Source organism: Helicoverpa zea, chromosome 15 (genome assembly GCF_022581195.2).
Source record: "Helicoverpa zea isolate HzStark_Cry1AcR chromosome 15, ilHelZeax1.1, whole genome shotgun sequence".
Lineage (NCBI taxonomy): Eukaryota > Metazoa > Arthropoda > Insecta > Lepidoptera > Noctuidae > Helicoverpa > Helicoverpa zea.
The window spans coordinates 3,474,291-3,496,795 of NC_061466.1; the positions used below are offsets into that span (position 1 = coordinate 3,474,291).

Consider the following 22,505-nt stretch of genomic DNA (forward strand, 5'->3'; position numbering starts at 1 on the left):
CGTCCACATCTGGCGAACGCGACGCAAATGTGCCACTCGAGAGCTGAGCGCGTACAGGCACGCACCGCATGCAGGCCGAGTGCAAGGAGTGCGCGGCCTGCGAACTGTCAGAACTCAATTCTCGCATATAGGCTCCGTAATGTTGTAGAATCATTATAAAACGGGAATAAATATAATGACCACCATAAAATGCTTTGATACCCTTAGTTTTGTAACCAAAAATATCTATTTAACACCAGAAAAATAAAGTCTAAAATTATAATAGTACCAGCTATTTTAGTCACGACTCCACTTTAAATTGTATTTGACCACCAAATTTAGTAAATGATCACCAAATCTTGACGACCAAATTAATGTATTATTTTTGCCTAAATAAATCACTGTGATTGCCAAAAAATGTAGGCTTATTATTAAGTAAAGTATTATGATGCCATATCACTCCACGTAGGTAGTCTTGTCTGCCATACCCCTAGAGTGCAATTCAAAACCGCGTAGGCGCGGAGGGGCGAGGCGGCCTGCGAGCTGAGGCGCAGGCAGTTTTAACGCTCGCCGCTGCAGCTGAGGCTGGCTGGCAGACCCGGCCAGCAAGCCGAAGCTGCGGTGGTGAGCGTGAAAACCATCTGCGACGATAAGCTTGCATGGGACCGCCGGAGCCCCGCAGCACCGGAGCCGTGACAGAAGCCATGCTTGCTGCTTGTTACATGTTTGCTTTCATGCTGCATGCCTGCTAACATATATATCAAGTTTAGGATAACAATGATTTATTTGGATTCATTTTGCTTAAATAGGATAGCAGAATTTAAATCTTTGGTTATAAGTTTACTTTAAAATGTTGGTTTAATTTTGGTGATCATTTACTATTTTTGGCTTACTCATGATTTATTAGGAGTAATTTTACTTAAATAGGATAGCAAAGTGTTAAAACTTTGGTTATAATTTTACATTAAAATGCGAGTTTCATTTTGGTGATCATTTACTATTTTTGTCTGCTATTTGTTACTATACCTGGTGGTCAGTTAAACATAAGCCTTTTAAAACTACTGCACCGCTATTGCTTGGATCGCGTGCGGCGGTGACGTGACCGCATGGTATGCGTACAGGCACGTTCCTGACGCTGGACATCTGCGCGTCGCGGCTGGCGGCGGAGGGCGCGCTGGACGTGCGCGGCACGGTGGAGAGGATCAGAGCGCAGCGGGCGCACTCCATACAGATGCCCGACCAGTACGTCTTCTGCCATCTCGCGCTGCTCGAGTACGCGGTAAGTTTCTAAACTTCCATATTTTATTATATTACTGTTGTACGGACGAACGTACATTTATTTTACGATGATTTTTGATGACAATGATAATGTTGCATAGCATAGTTCATGCGAGTCCTACATTTAATAATACTTTATTTTATGTAAATTTTAGTCTCTCGAGCTAGATATCAACCGGCGACGATTATGCAAATAGCTTGTTCCCCAACAAATTTAATCAACATATTAATTGTTGTTACAGGTTATGCATGGCTACCTAGACTCTGCGGACCTGACCGGGTTCGATGAAGATAATGAGGAGGAATCCGAATGAAGACTGTCTCGTCCGTCCTGCGGCGTCCTGTGAGCCGCAGTGCAGTGAATGTTAGCCAAGTGACTACTAACTATACAGTGTTTATATTGCTGTCCCACCCACCCACGTGTCTCGGCCCGACCGACGTAACCTTGTAACGCCGCCACAACTGCACAAACGAGATATGTGTTCATTAGTATAGAAGCGGCGGAACACGACGGACGTCTGCATGCTACGACGAGGTGCCGCATCGGCTGTCAGCTCATAGCTTAAGCTAAATATACATTCAATGAAGAAACGTTCCTCTACCATGAATATGAACTCAAATAAATATCAGATAATGGGAAGGAAGCCTCCTAACAAGTATTTATTTGCATATTATAAAAATCTTTGTAACCAAAAATATTTCCACGATTATTTAGGTTTTAAATATTTATTTATACAATGTAAGGAGTTATGGCTGTGTGAAGTTTTGTCTGTAACTTATGTAGTTATGTTTATTTTGTATTTCAATAAATTATTATTATGTAAATGCCATGAAATCATAATATGTACTGTACATGTGACCGCTGAATTCAAAGTTTCGCACGATTTTATATACGTTGAGGTGCTGGTAGGCTTAAAACGTTAATTCATGTTAATCATTTATATATTTCATTCGCGTATTGTCGCATAATGATATGTATTATACATTTTTATAATCGTCAACGCTCACGTCGAGCTATTATATGAATTGTATGCACTGAGGCATCTAGACGTCGTTACGAATTATTATAAATTTATTATATTATAAACTGTTTGTTCCAGGATGTTCGATTCGCGAAATTTCCAATAGCCATGGACGTAATTTTTTACATGACTTTCTTCATTATTTTTAACTAAAATCTATATGTTATTACAATGTTTTACAGTTAGCATATAGTAAAAAGAGAATATGAGCATTGTATGCCATTAATTATTTAAGCATGCACTGATTTAGTTAGATTGAATTTACAAATATAAGTTGACAATTATTTTAACAGCTATTGAAGATTTTGCGAATTGTTCGTTCTGCAACTAAACATTATAAATTTGACATAGACTGAGTAATGTTAATATGTTCTAAAAGTTTACACGCGGCCCGTCGTACTAGCGTAAATTTATTATAACCCTCTTGTTGAAATCAATCTTTATTTTTAACATGTTCTTTTGAAATATAAGTATAATAAATAACAATAAATGTGAAGAAAGTAAAGGAGTATATTTTGGAGTGACAACATATTTATTTTTCATAGAAAGCATAGCGACATATCTAATGAATGACAGATCTATATATTTAGAATCGCCGTCCTGTTACGTAACGTACATATCGCAGTAGACGAGAGTTCTGTTTGTCCGCGCGGACAGTTTCCTTCCTGCAATGTGAATCTCTTGTACAGTCCCTCCGCGCCATACACTGTTGCTCGAACTATCCTTGTGTTAACTGTCGTGTACTCTGCCTCCCGGTGCTTCAGGCCCGCTTACTCTCCCGCGCACGACATACTTGTAAACAATACTATTATTTTATTTGGCACTCGGTGTAAATATTTGTTATGCAGTCCTGCGAGCGATAGTACGTTGGTCTGACACTAAATAAATAACAATGTATCCAAACAAGTTTCTCTTATAACATTGTTTCATATTAAGTAATTGTTAATCTGAAACGTCTGTTGATTCTTATATCTGTAAATACTTTATAATTACTTTCTGTTCTAAATTTAAATTAAAACCCTTGTGAAAATACGTGTGAAATAAAAAATCTTGTAATATATTGACTTTACTAGTTTTGTTTATCATCACATTATACTAACGGTGAGTTTCACCATCTATCTTTAACGATAACCGAACCACAGTTGTCAAATCGCCGATTTAACCAATGGGTGGCAAGTATACGGCTGGTTGTGGTTTGGTTTAGCGTTAAAGTGGTGCAACCAAGATTTTACAATATACACTTGTGGACACCAACGCTTACTTAGAAGATTAATTAATCAATTTGATATATAATCGATATTAACTTGTAGCGATAATATGAGCTATGCGATGACGACAGTGGAGTTGCCACGCACGAAGAGGAGCGGCGGCATGTCCTGACTCATGACGCTCATCCAAGCCATATACATAGCCGCTGATATGCCCTGCAAAGTGGATTATTCATTGAATCACATGCAAATATAAAAAGAATATGCAATAAAAAAACAATGATATATCTATAGATTGAAACTAGTATGAAATGATTTGTACTTGGATGGTAAATATATTGTTGTATGGTCAGAGTCAAAAGTAGCAGAACGACTACACTTTTTAAAGTGTCTAAAAACGTAAAGCGTCAACATTTCTTAACAATATTAATTCAACACCTAGACTTCAATAAACTAGATAAATAGGTACTCTGGTAAGTTTACCGACGACATGGTGTTTAGCAGTTTTTCAAAATTTCGATTTCTTCAGCTACTTTAGAAACTGAATTTACCTGTCTGGGAAAAGGCAACGTCATGACGATAAAGTCTGCGCCGAAAGAGTTCTCTATCAGCAGCTCTCGCAGTCTCAAGTGCTTGGAAGTCTTGTCGTATAGTCGCACTGCTTCTTCATCCGATATAAGGGTCTCTGAAATATGAAATAGTAGTCATTTTACCTAGCTAGTAGTAGGGATTTATTATCCTCAAGATACATATACCTTTAGAATATTATAGATGGATAATATAATAGATAGAAAATATGGAATAGTCTATATTTATGGCCAGTTTCAACGGTTACTGACGAAGTCTCCGACAGCCTATTAGGAACTTATGGGACAGTTAGTTAACTTATTGACACTATCGACAACCAGTGAAACCGGGTCTTCAATTCTTCATGTCCTAAAATAATAATAGCAACAACAATTGCACCTGCTTTTATTCCTTACCGTCATCGCTAACCGTTCTATGGTTCTTAATCATGTTGTTAAACAAAGTCCACGTTGAGGCGGCTGGCTTGTCTGCGAGGCCCGTCACCATTGTCAGCTGTGTGTAGTCTATGCGGAACTTCTTCAGTAGGGACGACATCCTGACGACAAGTAGATATCAATTTTGAAGTAAATATTTTTTATTCCATATATTATTCACTAGCTTATGCCGGCGGTTTCACCCGCATCCCGTGGGAACTACTTCCCGTACCGCCTACCTCGATAAATGGGCTATCTAACACTGAAAGAAATAGTATCAAATCGGACCAGTAGTTCCTGAGATTAGCGCGTTCAAACAAACAACCTCTTCAGCTTTATAATATTAGTCTAGATAAATTTCATTCATAAAATTGGGTTACTTCTGAAATACTAGGTACGACATTACAATGACAAAAAAAGCAGCGCATAATATTATCTATTTGCCGTTTACTGTAATTCCAATCGATTATTTACGTATTGTTTGTCAATTTACTGAAATATTGCACAAATGCAAATCAACACCTTGTGTAATGGGAGTACATGAGGGGTGTACATAATGGGAATAATAAAGTAAGTATATAAGGAAGTACACAATCCCCTTATGTTCTCCTTTGTTTAGGTTTAGTTTAGACGATACGTCTGAATAACGATATTCTATTGTTTATTTAAGATCATCTACGGTCCGTTTTTCGCGTCTTCATTTTGGTGGAGCCTGGGTCTAACTTATACTAGTTTTAATCTACAGAATCGATCCACTGTGCACTTACTGTTTCTGTGCCTCAATTATTGGTGTTTTCCCTCGAGGAAGAGCAAATATTCTCAGCATCATTTTCTCTTTAACACTTCTTCTAGCTATTATGTAAGGCAGAAGAATGTTCATGCCACCGTCGTCATACAGCCACCATGCGTCTAAAATACTATTCTGATACAAGGAAAGGGCATACAGTTCATATTTTGAGTGTTATAAAATAAGAAAAAACATTAGAATTTAATTCATACAACAAATTACTTAGATATGTGGTTCATTCTCTCTAATATCTATATTAAACGAGTAGGAAGAAATTAATCAAATTGTTATTACGCTGTTGAACGTCAAAGGTTTGTAGGCTCCAATTCTGCGGGCCCCCGTGCGACTGATCTGAGACGGTGAGAGCCTTAGAGATACTGCATCGTAACTCTCTCTCTCTCTCACAGGTGGTGGTGTGTTACCTTTAAAATAAAAGATAACAAATACTTCGACAAAACATCTAAGACATATTATCGCTTTCGCCAGTATTCAATAGGGCTTAGCCATTTATTTGGCTAGTGCCGAATATAGTCAGAAAAGTAGAATAAATAGAATAAAATGGAAAAAAAAAAGGACAAGTTGTCTTATAGGTGCTTAAAAAATTAAATAAAAATATACTTACTCCTTCTAGAAAAATCATTAACCTCATAGTGTGTCGTAGATTGCTGTAAGTTGACATCGGAAGTGGAACTCATGACCGCGAGCGTTCGCAATCGCGTCGCTCGATCTTCGTAGTACTCAAGCGGCGCACCAGTGTCCGCTCCGGGAGAAGGCACTGACGATGGTGGCTTTTTCTTAGGGCGCATGTTGGTTGGAACGTACAAGATCGCCACGGACATTTCGAATCGGAATGTCAACCTGGGGATAGAGCGTATGTAAGGCACCATAGTGATTCTATGTTATTATCTAGTAGTTAGCTAATCTTACACCTTAGCTTAGTGTGGCTGCAGTTCTATATCGGGTGTGTCGTTCATAATCACATTAAATGAAATGCGTTAATATACTGGTTAATATATGTCCATTACCACAAAGAAAGAAGAAAAATACGTAAAAATAAAAAAATGAATTTTTCAAACAAAGTAAATATAATAAAAATGTGAGAAAATTAGAACACGATATAAAAGTCAGTCATTACAAACAACTGTAATTCACCCTTGAAAACTGACAGCTGTCAACTGATCAAAACATTCGATACTCCTAACTTTATTTCTGCTTTACACATGATGTTGTAAATTATAAAAACGAAAAATGACTCCTGTGGCTAAACCACTGAATGGATTAGGTTATTTTTTTTACAATTCACCATAGAATATCATAAAGTATATGTGATAGAATTCAATGTGATTGTGAACGACACACCCGATATATTCTAGTATAATTTAAGATTACCGAAGCTCACTTTTTTTTTCTTGTACCTATACACTAGAAAGACTATTTAATTCTAATGTGATAATGCTTAGAAATACTGCTAAACAGATAAAAACCAAAAAGGAAGCATTTTCTAAGACACATAAAGATAAAGAGTTGTAATAACTTAAAAGTTCGGTTTTCCCGACTGACCGTATCATGTGGTAGTAGGCCAGCAGGTCGTTGTGCGAGCAGGCAGCCCAGTTGTACTTGAAGCCGTAGAGCACGATATTCGGCGCCATGCGGCCGAGCCCCGTGGCCTGCACCAGCGCCCGCAGCGACCGCTCCGGCTCCTCGCCTTGGATGAGCACGTAGAACCCACGCAGCTTGCGCTCCCGCAGCCATTCTTCTCCTGCCAGCTGTCGCTGATTCCGCTCCATCCGGCTCAGCTCCGTCTGCAGGGGATTTTGTTCTTTCAATCTCTCTACCTACATTCATAAGCGAGTGATTGATAAATAAAACGATGAAGAAGATCCGGTCCTCAAAAAAGGTTGTGAGCATATCCATCACATACCTACACACATGTTCAACACTCACATTTACGGACATGAGGGAGTAGGAGTTCATAGGGGTGGTTGGTACAGAACGGAGTATATTGAGGTGTACATAAGTGAGTATAAAGAGTGCATAAGGAATATAATAGAGTAGTACATAGGAGAAAAGTGTTCCGTGCATCACACCTATTACAAGAAAGGCTTACTGGTTCAATTTCTGCCAAAATCATAAACGATCCGGTCTTAGTGATGAGAGTTCCGAGGTCTACCAGCCAGGGCCTGGCTTCGAGCTTCCCGGAGAGTATCAGCAGCTGAGGGTTGAATGCCTTGGCGTGAGCAGTCATGTGGTACAGCTGCACTATCGACGAGATGGTCTCCTGGTAACGTTGGGCGTCCGTACTACTGCCCCAGCTGGTCTCTGAAATATTCAAATACTATGGATATGGTGGCCTGACTTTTCAATTTTACTTTTTACAGATTTAATGACCCTATAATTAATATAATTTTTACCCTTATTTTTGCAAAATCCTCAATATTTAAGCTGGATTCCATAAAGCTGAAGAAAATTTTACCTGGCTTCCTATAGAGTACCAAGAGATAGAGTGTGATGAAAATGAAGGTGGTGAGGAGTGCCATCACCCAGCTGATGACCATCATTATGACGAGACACAATAAAAAGCCGCTCAGCGACACCCACGTGTTGTAGAACTGGAAACAAGCGGATCAATTACATTAAGAGCCATCACACATTTTTTAAAAGCAGAAATTCCTTCGAATTCATGAAAATGGCTTTTATACTTCGGAGAGGAAAATACATTATGTTGTACCTATCACTGTCAGCGATATTGGACTATTAATCTATCTATTATGAGTCTCCCACCATTCTATTCAAATTATTATACTTTTTAAGAGCAAGTCGGTTAATGAACAGGTAGGTAAACATAATATACCCTGAACCGTGGTCTCCAGTTGAGAGGTTTGAAGAATGCCGCGTGAAATGTGCAGAAGTTGATGAGCGCGTACGAGGCGAGGTAGAAGTTGGTGATCAACGGTGCTATCGTGTTCAAGTCCGCTGTAAAGTTTTTATTTAATTGTCAGTACATAATTATATTGGTTGTCAGTCATAATTATTTTATGGATTTTTAAAGATGTTAACTTCTAATCATCTGTAGGTCACAAAAATAAGTTTTGGAAACCTAGGACGTGTTTATTTTAATAGTAGAGTTTGGTATGCAAGAAAAGGCAACTTTATCAAAACAGATGTATCCTGCTGACTCAAACGCATTTTGTGGGAACTTCATCACACTCATTACCTTACAAACCTGGGGCTATGATGTGACAATTGGATAACAATTGAATCTCAATAGCAGTTTGGTCATTCCAAAATCATTACCAATGAGCAGAAAAGAAACGGACACCAAGAAGGTCAGCACATATCCTCTGTACGGTTCGCCGTGTCGACCGTATCTCTTTGAAAAGAAGATGAGTCCGGGATATATGCGGTCGAAGCCCAGCGCTTGGATCAGCCGTGGCACTGATAGTAGATTCGTCAGAGCAGTTGACAGGGTGGCTGCCCAACACCCCGCGTAGATCAGAGGCCCGAAGAATGCCATGAGATGCATTATCTGGAGAAGAGGACAGAAAAAAGATAAAACTTTATAAAATAATAAAATAACATATACATATATTAAAAAATCATGTTTTTAGTAATTAACCATAAAATATTTTAGACTAGCTTCTGCCAGCGGTTTCATCCGCATCCCGTGGAAACCTCTGCACGAACCCGGATAAAACATATATAGCCTATAGCCTTCCTCGATAAATGGGCTATCTAACACTGAAAGAATTTTTCAAATCAGACCAGTAGTTCCTGAGATTAGCGCGTTCAAACAAACAAACTCTTCAGCTTTATAATATTAGTATAAAGTGAGAGGTTTACTTCGTAGCTATTGTGGAGTCCATAGTTGCAGTTAGGCTTGCAATCGCTAATGGAGCCATTAGCGATGTCGGTGGTGTTGCCAGATGCATCTCTCAAGCCCCCCACTCCTGACAGTGTTGCCATCGTCAGGTATGATGTTATAGATATGGCTAGAGCTAGGAACGTCCCTTTAGGTATGGCCGTCGCTGGATCCTGCGCAGAGGATGTGTAACTTGATGATATTTTACTAAAGAGGTTTTAATCATCCAAGCAATCTTCAAAAATGTTATATCGACTGCAAGCAAGCAATACCTCCTATCTGACATTTTTGTTTCAAAAAACCAAAAAACTTGTATCTACCATAAACTACCTTTAGATTCAAAATAAAAACAAAAAACTTTATTAATCACTACTATGCTTAGAAAAAGAAAACTTGGATTTTCAGTATCTCATTATACCTTCCTCGGAATAAGGATTTTATTAAGTTTTATTGTTCCCCTTTAAAATCCACCCTGAGTCAGATAGGAGGTATTGCTTGCTTGCAGTCGATATAGCAAAATATTAATTTATATTTTTTAGTTAGATATCAAATAATAATTACTTTTAGATCACCACAAATATTGGCACCTGCTTGAACACCTGTTACAGCGGGGAAGTAAATAGCAAAAACGCTGAAGAAATCGTGGTATGATCCCTCACTGTACCGAAAATCAGGCGACCAGTTTACTCGAGCCTGTTCCACTGTAAAAAACAATATAACTTAAGCGATATTAGATGGTACTTAGTATATGTTTATAGATGTGATGAGTGTTCAAATGACTTACAACTGAGTCCCACAAAACCGCGAGCTTTGTCTTGATCTGAGCCTGGGCCAAGAGCTGCACCAAGTATGAAATTTGCTATCGCTGTAAGTATGACAGTAATCAAAAAGTTCTGGAATAACAAATACGTAAAATTAGCAAATCATTATATAGACGAGGATTGAGGAAATATGATTGCTATTTTAATTATGGCTACATATTGCCTCCGAAGAACATTTAAAAATGAAAAAAGAGAGATAATAAACTATAGGGACAGCAAGTATTAACCTCCTTACTTGAGTCTTAGTTTCCCAGTCCATGCCGATGGCGCATATAACACACATCACGAACAAAGCTATGGCGCCAACAATTCGCGTGTCATTCGGACCATTGTCTATTATTTTAACACTATTGGCCTTGAGCAATTCGTTGAGTGAGTCGCAAAATCCTATAGTGTTCATGCTGGCTGCCACAGCATTTGCAAACGCGAATATTATTCCCACTGATGCACCGAGCTCTGCACCTAAAGATCTGGACACGAGGAAATATACGCCACCTATAAAAACATAAACACAGATGTTTTAGGCCGGGTCTCATTTTCCAGGTGGATGGAAGGTGCATCACAAACTATTCATAATAATTAGCTGTCATATCTATCAAATGAGTTACTACTGTTCTTGATATCTAAAATTTCGCCTCTATTATTGGAATAACAAAATGGCTTCACGTTAATGAAAACGTTGTTAGGATTCAAAACTGTTTAGCCGAATGCGATGAATGTCTACATTTTTTTTTCAAACCTTCAGTCCTCTCAAACCACAAATCAAAATATAGAAAAACAATTAAGAAATAGGTACTTAATCTCTTACGTTACCTCCTTGAAGTTCACCATTAGTGCATATAGCGCTGAGAGAGAGCGTAGTGATGCAGCACACCACTCCCGATATGAAGATGATGAGGATGGAGAGGCCTATGCCCGCCTGCGCCACGATCCACGCCATGCGAAGGAACAGCATCACACCCCAAATGTTCAGCAAGCATGGTATTAATACGCCCTATCCAGCAGAAACAGATCTCCTTGTACCCATATTCGCAAAAAAATTGAATGAATGTACGGCAGTAACCATCTTATTCGGGAAGCTGGTCTTCTAAATTCTGAATACAAGTGATTCTATTACTATGTCAAAATTAAATCATGGTATATCATGTTATTCTTTGAAGGGTGGAGTTTTTTACTTTTTTAAGTTTTGGAGTAAAAATCTCTAACACGAATGAGAAAAACAATGTACGCATTATTTTGTGTGTCTACTAAAAGCAGACTATTTCATGGTGATACTCGTATTATTATTACTTTCAACAGTTAAGAAAAAGGTAATAGAAAAATAGCCATACCTGCACCCATCCTAATTTAATGCCTCCGTATGTCGTGAGTTCAGGAGTAGGCTCCCCGTGTCTAGAAGATGTAGACCCTGCCTGAAGTCATAAGAAAATCATTTGAAAACCACTTTAATATATTTTATTTTTTCTCTGCCAGAGGCTGTCAAGGTAACAATAATCCTGTATCAGCCGTACTGCAATCGCAGTACCTTCTAGGTTTCACTGTTGCTCTTAGATCAGTTGTGACATTCGTCATCTTATTGGATAGTGTGGGAAAACTATGAAAAAATTAAAAAAGGGGGAATGGAAATAGACAATTTAAAATTAATAAACGAATAGGAGTCGCAAAATTTTCTACGTTTTAAGGCGTCATATATCTCTCAAGTATCAAATTGTATGGATTCATGTATGTAACCTACCAGCTCATCTCTTGAACTAATTCTTCTCCTGTGGATGTCATATGTCATCTCGGGTCCCATTGAAGTGGTTATTTTTCGAGTTTTTAATGCTGAAAATATTTTTTACATTACAACTTAAGTATTAAAAGTACTTGACCGTAATTCGAGGCTTATAATATGAGATAGGCACTTCCGTTTCCCGTAGTCTTTGACATTTGAGCTACTTTTTAGTTCTCTTTTTATACCATAGAGGGCGTGTTTCCGGTGTCTCAGTAGGCAGTCGGTAAAATTATTTGAAACTCATTGGCGTTCTTGTTCCCGTAGCAGAAGGTTGTTCGCTCAGTTAAGCGCACAAATTCTCCAAACGCTACAGTTATACATTATTTTTACAGTTAAAAAGTTAAGTTGAAGTCGAACAAGTATGTAAGTATAAAATACTCATTATTATATGTCATTATATTACCTACTACTTGCAGTTTCGAAGTGTTAAAGTTTATAGTTTTACTTTCAGTACCTACTAGTATACTTATCCAAAACTATCATATTTTAAACATCGTTTTTTACAATACTTCGACTATTACGGTATCCATTACGAGGATAGACTGCATATGCATATACCTACGGGTACAATTATTTTATTTTACAAACGGTTTTACCGTTCAATATTATTAATCCTAGTGTAGGTAGTATTATTTTTATTTAGAACTTTTTTAACGTTATCTGTATTTCAGAATGAGTGAAACTAATGTACCGTCGAAGGAAGACGAGCCGAGACCTGGACCGAGTGGTTTACAACGGAAAAGGGCTCGAAGCCTTAGTTCTAGTTCCAGTAGCTCTTCATCCAGCTCGTCTTCTTCGGATAACCGTAAGCGATCACGTCGGCACCGCCGTAAGAAAAATAAGCGTTATTCTGACTATGATAAATTATCGAAAGAAATTAGCGAACTGCGGAACCTTATTTCCCAGCCGCCTCAAAGTAATAATTGTGACTATTATGAACAAGTCTCTATATATTCACGGGTTAGTGGTGAACTTTTTGATGATGTCGTGGAAGTTAATGAACAAAATTTAGATTGCACGGGGAACGTGGATTTTTCCTTTAATCTGGAAACTAAACTAAAGGAACCTTTAACTCCTAAAACCCCAAATAAATTTATTACAATGTTAAATGACGCGCAACGTTTAGGAAACTCGGCCTGGTCCGAAGTAAGATATGCAGAAACTCAAAAATTATATAATCACTCTCCTGGTTTTGTAGATCTCGAGTGCAATGGCGAAATTCGTGCATACGATTCACTTCCACATTTAGCCAAAGCTGATAAAACTTACGCCGCTTTGACATTTTGTATTTTGAAACAAAAAGAGTGCTTACAAGAAAATTTGCGTAATTTACTTACATGGGCTAAGTCTGATTCTTTTGATTTAAATAATTTTAACGATAAAATTAATGATTTATTTTTAAAAGGCGATTTTCATAAAGTTTCATCTGATCTGTTACAACTCGTTTGTGGGCATAGGTCCGAAATTATTGAAGTTAGAAGGGATACCATTCTTAAGCATGTTAAAGATCCAGTTACTAGAATGGCTCTTATCAAGATACCACCTTCCAATACGCACATTTTTGAGGCCGAGGCTTTCTCATCTGCCTTAGATAAAGCGGGGGGGATTCGGAAATCCTTCTGGCCCCTAAAAACTGAGAATTCTCACAGAGTACAAAATAAAAACATTCGCTTTCCCTCGAAGGGAACTAGCACCAAGAAGTTTACAGTGCCATCGAATGGCAACCAAACTGACGCATACAATAATTTTCAAAATGTGGTACAACCCTCGAAGGGTGGATACCAACATGCTAAGTATAACCCACAAAGTTATTATACTAGCACAACTTCTGATAAGGTAAGAGGTTCCTTTCAATCCCGAAACTCGAAGTTTCGTGGACCACAAAGAGGAGGCAGAGGACGAGCAGCTTCCTCCGCCTCTAGAGGACAACCCAGACGTCACGAGCAATGACTCGAAGTCATTCCAGGCAGGACAATTAATCCACTATTACGAGAACTGGGTGGAAATGGGGGCTCCCGAAATTATATTAAAACTAATAAGAGGTTATCGCATACCGTTTGTTCGAAAACCTCCACTAATAACACCAAAGACCAATCACAAATTTCAAACACAACAATCAGAGGCTATGACAAAAATTGTGCAGAAAATGAAAGCTCAAGGCATTTTACAGCCAGTTCCACCGTCACCAAGCTTCATATCCCACATGTTCCTTATTCCAAAATCCGACGGGTCCCAGCGGCCAATTTTCAATCTCAAGGCCTTAAACGAGTTTGTGAAAACAGAGCCATTTCGCCTCATAAATATGTATCGAATTCCCGATTTCTTACAACCAGACGACTGGCTGTGCAAAATAGACCTGAGTCAGGCTTATTTTCACCTGAATATTGCAAAAACGCATCGTCGGTTTCTACGACTAATTTACAACGGGGAAATACTAGAAATGACCTGTCTTCCATTCGGCCTGAGTGCGGCTCCCAAGACCTTCTCCACACTAACCAACTGGATCGCCCAAGTCTTACGTCAGCAAAAGAACATTCGAATAATAGTTTATTTGGACGATATTTTACTAGCACATCAAAACGCCACTATTTTAAAGAAAAATGTCCAAATAACCTTAGATATTCTTCAGACACTGGGATGGTGCGTCAATTTGGAGAAATCCGTTACGATCCCACAAAAAGGCATAACATTCCTTGGTGTAATGTGGAGAACTTGGGAAAATTCAAAATCTTTGCCACCCGAAAAAGTATCCAAGCTCAAGGAAAAGATAAGTTTAATGTTGAGTCAGTTACAAGTTACAATGACAGAAGTTCAGAGCCTTGTAGGAGTGTTGAACTTCGCAAGCTTTGTAGTTCCAAGGGGCCGGCTGCATCATCGGCAGCTCTTGAAGTTCATGAATTCGATGTCGAAACGCCCTCTACAAGGTGCGACCATTCCTCAACCCGTTCGAGACGAACTAAGCTGGTGGCAGCACAATTGTCATCTACCGACAACCCTTCACTGTCCCTCTCCGGCACATTTCCTTACAACCGATGCATCAGACATCGCGTGGGGTGCCCAGTTAGACAACATCAGTCTATCAGGCCCATGGTGTCCAAAAGAGAAAAAATTGCATTGCAATTTGAAGGAAATGCTTGCAATCTTACACGTCATCCAGTCACATGGACGAAACCTCAGTCGCAGCTCTGTCCTAATACAATGCGACAATCAAACTGTAGTAGCCTATCTAAGGAAAGAGGGGGGGACAAAATCTGCAGCATTGATGAAGTTAACCTACAAACTGTTAACATTACTAGACCAGTATCAAATTGTTTTCAACATTCACCATATTCCGGGAAGATACAACAACCACGCCGATCACCTGTCAAGGCATCGACGTCTACCGGAGTGGCACTTAATGCCAGGGTGTCTGGAAACAATTTTCAAGAAATGGGGAACTCCGTTGATAGATCTCTTTGCATCACAAAAAGCTCACGTGGTTTACAACTACGTGTCATTGGATCAGAAAGACCCAAAAGCACTTTTTTACGATGCGTTCAGCATACCGTGGAATTACCCACTAGCGTGGATATTTCCCCCTCCATTTCTGGTACCAAAGGTACTGTCTCACCTCAACCAATCGCAGGGAGTATTTCTTCTAGTAGTGCCTCGCTGGCAGAAAGTGTTTTGGCGAGCCGACCTCAAAGCGAGAGCTCTAGCGGCCCCCATAACCCTGAAAAACTTACCCCAAAACCTAATAGACACGTCAACCGGTCTTCCGCCACCGAACGTGAAAGACCTAACTCTCGAGGTTTGGAAATGTGGGGGTGGACAGAGGACTTAGGTGATTGGTCTTGTAATCAGATAACTTTATTAAAAGGATCTTGGAGATCATCCACGCTTAAGACATATAAAGTTGCGTGGGAGCGATGGCTGTCATGGGCTAAAAAGAATCAAGTGAATTTTAAAAAACCTAGCGGATCTCAACTGGCAAAGTTTTTGGCTGATTTGCACTTATTTCATGGTTTATCATATAACACAATTCTCTTACACAAATCCGTTGTTTCCACCCTTTGTTCTGCCGACACGTCTAGCCAACTCAGTTCACATGTTTTAGTTAGGCATATATTAAAATCAATTTCATTAAAAAATCCTAGATCTATTAAATCACCAATATAGGATATAGATGTTTTAGTTCAATATCTGTCGAGTTATTCAGTAGATATAAATAATTGTTATCAAAGTTCTCGACATACAGCTATTCTGTTGCTGTTATGTTCCGGGCGCAGAGTGCATGATTTAACTTTGCTTAAGGTTGACTCGAATCATTGCATTCAATCAAACGATTCTATTATTTTTTGGCCAGAATTCGGTTCAAAAACCGATAAAGAGGACTACCAACAATCGGGTTGGAAATTAATAGCAAATAAAGAAAACCAACAATTAGATCCAGTTTTTTGGATAAATCATATAATAGCATTGTTAAAAGAAAGAAGAGACACGGCTAGATCAAATAACTTATTCATGACAGTCAGGGGTCTTCCTAAAGCTGCGTCTCGGGCAGTCATATCAGGGTGGTTAAGGCACTTATTTAAAGATGCCAATATTAATGTTACCCCTGGTAGCACAAGGTCAGCAGTGGCCTCAAAGAATTGGTTAAATTATCCTCTTGATGACATATTATCTCGGGGAAATTGGCGCTCAGCTAATACCTTTCAGAAATTTTATAAGCGAGAAATTATACCTATGAATACTTGTGATTCTACACAGATTACTAGATTTTTTCAACCTGTTAATTAAAAATAAGTTCCTGTTATTTTGTTTGTGTTATGTGTTGAGTTAATAATAATTGATGAACAAAATGATATATTGTCAATATGTAATCAAACTTAATAAACTGATTTAATCAAACTTATTGTAATAAACTATCTCCTTTGGAAGATTATAAATTCTTTGATTTAAAATATTTGTTGAATAAATAATGCTATGAATACTGGTTGAAATACAAAGTTTATGTGTATTATTTTTAATAAATGGTAATTACAGATAATAACCAAGTAGTTTATTTTTATTTTCCTTATCACATATTTGGAGTTATTCAAGTATCACATTGGCGTATCTGTCTTTCGGTGTTTCCATGTCTCACCAGGCGAAAACAAACACATCTCATATTATAAGCCTCGAATTACGGTCAAGTACTTTTAATAGCAGCGTTTTACCTGAAATAAAACGCATATTAAAATACTTACCTAATTCGAGGCTTACTTTATAACTGCCTGGTGATTATAACAGAAGCCAATGAGTTTCAAATAATTTTACCGACTGCCTACTGAGACACCGGAAACACGCCCTCTATGGTATAAAAAGAGAACTAAAAAGTAGCTCAAATGTCAAAGACTACGGGAAACGGAAGTGCCTATCTCATATTATAAGCCTCGAATTAGGTAAGTATTTTAATATGCGTTTTATTTCAGGTAAAACGCTGCTATTAAAGAAAGTAGGAACAAGTGTCCCTTTAAATAAGAAACTTCCCGAAGCAAATCAAAATGGTTGTTGCGTGGCTACATTTTTGAAGAGTTCGTAATCAGATCCTGACTTGATGACGATGGGCTCACATAGCGAGTAGGTAGGTGTAATACCATCTGATGCAAAAAAAAACATTCCAAATCGGCCCAAGTTTCCAGAAAACGACCTTGCATATTTTAAAAAACGTGCAGTCGAATTGAAAAATTCCTCTTGGGAAATTAGTTGAAAATGATTTTGTACTTACCTAGTTCGTCATGGCTTTTCAGAAGCCTTTCATCCATTATACCTAGACATGTAATATAATACGAGTACTTTATAATTAATCAACAAAAAAGTCTCACTAATTCGCCTCGGAACGCGTTTCAATTTCAAATAATTAGCTCGGCTAATTAGTCGTGAGGATCCACCGCCGCGGACTCGTGGCAACTGCTTCGGTACCGCACTTCACCGGTTACTGGCCAGCCAATTAATTTTGAACTCCTGGCTCGCCTCTACAAGACATTACAACTCGTTAGTATTCTCGTGGTCTGTTGGACCGAGCTGTACCTACCTAACTTTTTAAAATAAATGGACCTGCTATTTACTTAAATGCTGAATTCTCGAAAGAAGGTTAGCTGTATTGTATCTATGATGCTAGTTAACGCATTTCTAATCTACTTCTATATATTTATTTAATAATTTTTGCACATTTCATACAATACCGGACTTATTTTATTATTTTTATGATAGACTAGCTTCTGACAGCGGTTTCACCCGCATCCCGTGGGAACTACTTTCCGTACCGGGATAAAAAGCCTATAGCCTTCCTCGATAAATGGGCTATCTAACACTGAAAGAAATTTTCAAATCAGACCAGTTCCTGAGATTAGCGCGTTCAAACAAACAAACAAACTCTTCAGCTTTATAATATTAGTATAGATTTTAATGAAACTGGAGGTATGTGGGGAAAGTATTTCCCTCGAGACGCAGGTGAAACCGTGGATGAAACAATCAGTAAAATTAATTAATAAGTACATAATACATTTATAGGTGGAAAATTATTTCCACAGGTAGCGACCTACCTGTGGAAGTTATTTTAATACACCCAAACAATGTAGTTTTTTTGCTTTACAATAAAAGTAAAAAAACAACCATGCGTTAGCAAAACGAATCTATTTTTTCACGTATATATAGATACCGGGAATCACAAACCGTGATCATTAACTTCATAATGCTCACGGTCCTTTTGACCGCAACTTTACCAAACGGTTAACATATACCTAATGAAGAACAAGACCGGGTCTGTTGTAAATGGTCGTCTCATGATACATTGATCATACACAACGAATCGCTTCGATGTTACGTAGTCGCACTCACCTCGTATTTACTATACCAAACATGCTATTCAGATCACTTTGAATTTTTCTTCAAATCATATGGTTATTTAAGGAAGGCTGTCCGAATCCTTCTTTGCTTTAGATTGTTAAGTTAACTGATACAGAATTATTGTTATTGATTTCGTTTATAAACTTCCGTATGCATCTGTCTTTGAAACTGCCAAACAGCTCTTGTCAGACCAGCATAGCTTATAATTACGCTTTTCAAAAGAAGGTGTTGCTAAGCAGTTTAATTACTATTTGTTTCTGGTACCCTTTTCTCCTTAATATCTTCAAAAAGCAGCCATATTAGCTAAGTAAGATTTCATACCAATGTATTTACTCCCGGTCTCGCCTACCTGCTTACTGCGTGCATATACGCCTGTATCGGCGGCACGTAGTATGTGTACCTACTTGTGTTTACAAAACCTAGTGAATCCGTCAGCCAGTTTGATGCAGGAGAATGAAATCAGCCAAAGCCAAGTTGCTTATGGGATAAATTACGGAATAAAACACTTTTGTAGCGGTAACATCATTTATTGTACAAAAATTGGTTTGTCTTTCCTATATAAAATTTAACACTTCAGAAAAAAGTTCATAGCAAACTGATGAAAATGTTTAATGTTCAGAAAACATTAATGAATCACAAGAAAATAGGCATACATTAAAATTACTTCTTATATAGAAACGAATTTATCATAAAGGTTTTACAACATTTACTTGTAATTTTTTTTCGTAAAAACATATTAAACGATGCACCCTTTTTGATCGTGCTATATGTAAGGTTCAGCACCACGTTCAATTATGAACTTACAATAGACGAAATACTGCAGTTCGAAACTCAATACTTTTGTTATTTTAAGGATTTCCCCAAGGATCTATATTGGGCCCACTGCGTATCTTTGATTGGCTAGAGCTCACTTTTTATAAAAGGTACTCTAAACTGTTTTAAATATAAGGTAAGGCAATGATTGCGATAAAAACCATGTCCTAGACATTAGGCACATTGGTGTGCCAAAACCTTAGAGCTATATACAACATGTAACGTAATTAACGCACACCCTCAAACACCCTAATTAGAATATTATGTTATAATCATAATACATACACTGAATTTTTAATTTAACATGTATATGCATTGTTATTTACTAAATTAGTACCTAATACCAATTCTTGGAGAACTTTTTGGTCATACTACTATGCACGCAACGCACACAGTCGCGCCGCGCGCCGCTCGACTCGACACAACATAACGAAACTACGGAAAAAGCCGACAATACACGAAGTCTTATTACTTTGAGTTACGGTCTATTTGAATTTGTTTTGACTGTACAGGGTTAATATGACAATAATTTCCGTAGGTTTAATTATTTTTGGGATAAAAAAATACCTATATTAAAAATGATATAAATCGATTGAGTAAACGATTCTGAACAAACTAATTTCAGGATGTGCGTTAATTAAGTTACATGTTGTATATGCTGTATAATTTCACCTTGTCGCCTTGATGATGGGAATGAAGGTTAATTAGGTAGGTATAGATGCCTTAAAGACATTGTCAAATAAAAGTACTCCTTATTTGTATAAATAATAATTACATAATACTTTTATTGTGCTTAGGTAAAATATTTGTTCATTTTATTGGTTCGTTAAAACCTTTAAACTAGCTTATGATCTAAACTTAGTCTACATAATTGTACTTATTATTTACTACCTTAAGTTAATGATAAAATGCTGGGCTGTTTAATGTAATAAGTACATCATTATTGTTCATGATATAAGTTAAGTAAGCTGTTATGATTTTTTAATATTGTACTTACAATTTATGCAATTTACAACTATTTTCCTTTGTGAATTGCTTAATCTAGGCTCACTTTTTAAGTATTATTTTTAAAATCCTAAGGCTTATAAAAAAGTTACCTACATATGTTTTTTTTAAAAATTAATTCGGCATACAGAGCAACACGTCACTGACAGCTCTGTTCCTAAAATTGAAGATGATTTAACTAACGCAATACATAGGTATCTGTCATAATCTTCGTCTAATTTAATACAAACAATGTGGGTGTTGTACTCTAAAGTAGTTGTAAATATCGAACAGATATTGGTTCGATATCAATACTTGCATTGTAAAGTCGTACACTTGTGTTATTAACATAAAGGTATGAAATACCAATGTACTCAGAAATTGTTAGCTGCTTAGAATCTTAACGCATATATAAGCACTCGATCAATAAAAACAGTAAATCATGCTACCATAAAATTTTGAAATTAAGCCAAATGTAGCCAATAACCATACTTTTAATTTATATTTGACCACGTTACTGATGCGTTAGTGAAATTGATCAAGGACTTACATAAAACAAAAGTTACTAAAAAAACAAACAGACATCCGAATTGAGAACCTCTTTTTGGGAAGAAGGTTAGAAATCAAGTAGATACAACAGAACTAGGAGTAGAAGGTGAGCACGGAGGTGTGGTTGCCGCGCACGAACATCATCGGCGGCATGTCGCGACTCATCATCTCCAGCCAGGACATGTATAGTGGGGCTGATACTGAGTCCTGGAAGTAAAGAAAAGGATTATTTTATTATTATTTTCTTCTTATCAAAAATGGTTCTATTTTCAGGTCTTGATAGTCAAGAAGCCTGTCTATGCTTGAGATGGAGTAAATACGTTTGCTACAATTTAAGAGGGTTCACAATGGTTTAATTCCAATGCATTTAGCAGTATTTATAAAGAAACAAGCTTATTTATCACTCCAAAAATTAGGATTTTTAAAGCTTAAAAGCTTCTCAGAAATTCCACTTTTCCTGTAGGTTAAGGCTTTCTGAGCCTCCAAGTCATATGTCTGATTTCTTCTAACATGGAACTGGGATTATTATCGACTTGAAGAACTCGAGTACTTGGAGCATCTCTAGCAGTAGTACTAACCTTCCTGGGCATCGGCAGCGACATGACGATGAGCTTCGCGTCCTTGGAGTTGGCGAGCAATAGCTCCCGCAGCCGCAGTTGACGTTTCGTCTTCTCCGATAACGTCAGGAGTTCCGTCTCACTGATGCAACAATCTGGATGGAAAAATATAGTTTTTTTTTAAATATGAACGAATGGAATACATGTTTATGTAATAAATCAATGAAGAGGATATTAAAAGAGGTGATTCAGAAATGGATTACAGAGCTATGTATCAAAAAGGGATCAAGTCAAGTACCTGTATTCCAAGATATTATTGCTGAACTTGGTGGAGTTTAGATTAAATGAAACGTGGTTTGGGTAAAGCAACAAAATATTGTAACAAAATCGCCGCTGCTACTGTTAGGTTTTATCATCTGGCGTTGTTTTTGATGACCCCGAATTAATTAAAAAGTCAGCACATTTAAACAATTTTATTCCTACGAAAGATATACGACAGATATCGCATGGAAGCTACAAGTTACCTGGGTTAGCAGACTTGTCAGTGAACTTCTTGGTGACTTCTTCGAAGAGAGCCGTGGTCTCCGGCTGCGGCGGCTCCGTGATGTCCTGCACCATCGTCAGCGAGGAGTAGTCGATGCGGAACTTCGCTAGCAAGTTAGCCATGCTGGAAAGAAGAAGTCAGGGTAAAATAAGCAAATTAAAATAATTTAAATATGAAAAACGATAGAAATGCCAGAATATTTTGCTATGCGAAAATAATATTACAGAGAAGAGAATCTCGATCCATATAAAATTGCACATGTAGGAAGAAATATAAATGGGTTTGGTATTTACATCGATATATTTACATAATATTTACAAGATAAATTGAGACAATAAAAATATACATTTTCTTCCTACCAAAGAGAAAAAACCAACTGCCGACTGGTTTGACAAGTCTTCATTTTTACTAACGTAGCTGCCAAACCAGCCGGCCAGTACCAATAAGTGGCGAAAGAGG

The 22,505-nt window shown here is 37.6% G+C and overlaps 3 protein-coding genes across 9 annotated transcripts in view; 1 reads left to right on the forward strand and 2 right to left on the reverse strand.

The window, feature by feature from the left end:
- The window catches only part of LOC124637136 (tyrosine-protein phosphatase non-receptor type 9-like), a 49,128-nt gene extending 45,785 nt beyond the window's left edge, over window positions 1-3,343 (forward strand). For all 6 annotated transcript variants that reach the window (XM_047173484.1, XM_047173485.1, XM_047173483.1 and 3 more), the window contains 2 exons: window positions 1,101-1,258; window positions 1,500-3,343. In XM_047173484.1, coding sequence (XP_047029440.1) covers window positions 1,101-1,258; window positions 1,500-1,571 — 230 coding nt within the window. In that variant the 3' untranslated portion in view covers window positions 1,572-3,343. The remainder of the gene's footprint in view (window positions 1-1,100; window positions 1,259-1,499) is intronic.
- LOC124637135 (bumetanide-sensitive sodium-(potassium)-chloride cotransporter-like) lies at window positions 3,330-17,515 on the reverse strand. The gene is made up of 19 exons (XM_047173479.1): window positions 17,479-17,515; window positions 11,691-11,779; window positions 11,287-11,367; window positions 10,769-10,949; window positions 10,191-10,450; window positions 9,919-10,027; window positions 9,696-9,835; window positions 9,116-9,307; window positions 8,570-8,801; window positions 8,127-8,248; window positions 7,749-7,884; window positions 7,383-7,594; window positions 6,836-7,077; window positions 5,898-6,133; window positions 5,570-5,697; window positions 5,256-5,410; window positions 4,471-4,610; window positions 4,039-4,172; window positions 3,330-3,703 (listed from the first exon to the last, which is right to left on the reverse strand). Exons 1-19 carry the CDS (start codon window positions 17,513-17,515, stop codon window positions 3,602-3,604), a joined length of 2,928 nt encoding a protein of 975 aa, XP_047029435.1. The 3' UTR covers window positions 3,330-3,601.
- Window positions 17,516-20,164: 2,649 nt separating this feature from the next.
- The window catches only part of LOC124637018 (bumetanide-sensitive sodium-(potassium)-chloride cotransporter-like), a 36,187-nt gene continuing 33,846 nt past the window's right edge, over window positions 20,165-22,505 (reverse strand). For both annotated transcript variants that reach the window (XM_047173331.1, XM_047173330.1), the window contains exons 18-20: window positions 22,027-22,169; window positions 21,524-21,657; window positions 20,165-21,152 (exon numbers count right to left, since the gene is read on the reverse strand). In XM_047173331.1, coding sequence (XP_047029287.1) covers window positions 21,039-21,152; window positions 21,524-21,657; window positions 22,027-22,169 — 391 coding nt within the window. In that variant the 3' untranslated portion in view covers window positions 20,165-21,038. The remainder of the gene's footprint in view (window positions 21,153-21,523; window positions 21,658-22,026; window positions 22,170-22,505) is intronic.

Excerpts from the sequence above, each read along its gene's own strand:
- LOC124637135 (XM_047173479.1), bottom strand. The coding sequence starts at position 17,515 with ATGGATGAAAGGCTTCTGAAAAGCCATGACGAACTAG. Across the intron at positions 6,134-6,835 it reads GCCTACTACCACATGATACG|GTTGACATTCCGATTCGAAA; the intron begins GTCAGTCGGGAA and ends CTCTATCCCCAG. Across the intron at positions 4,173-4,470 it reads TAGAACGGTTAGCGATGACG|AGACCCTTATATCGGATGAA; the intron begins GTAAGGAATAAA and ends TTCATATTTCAG.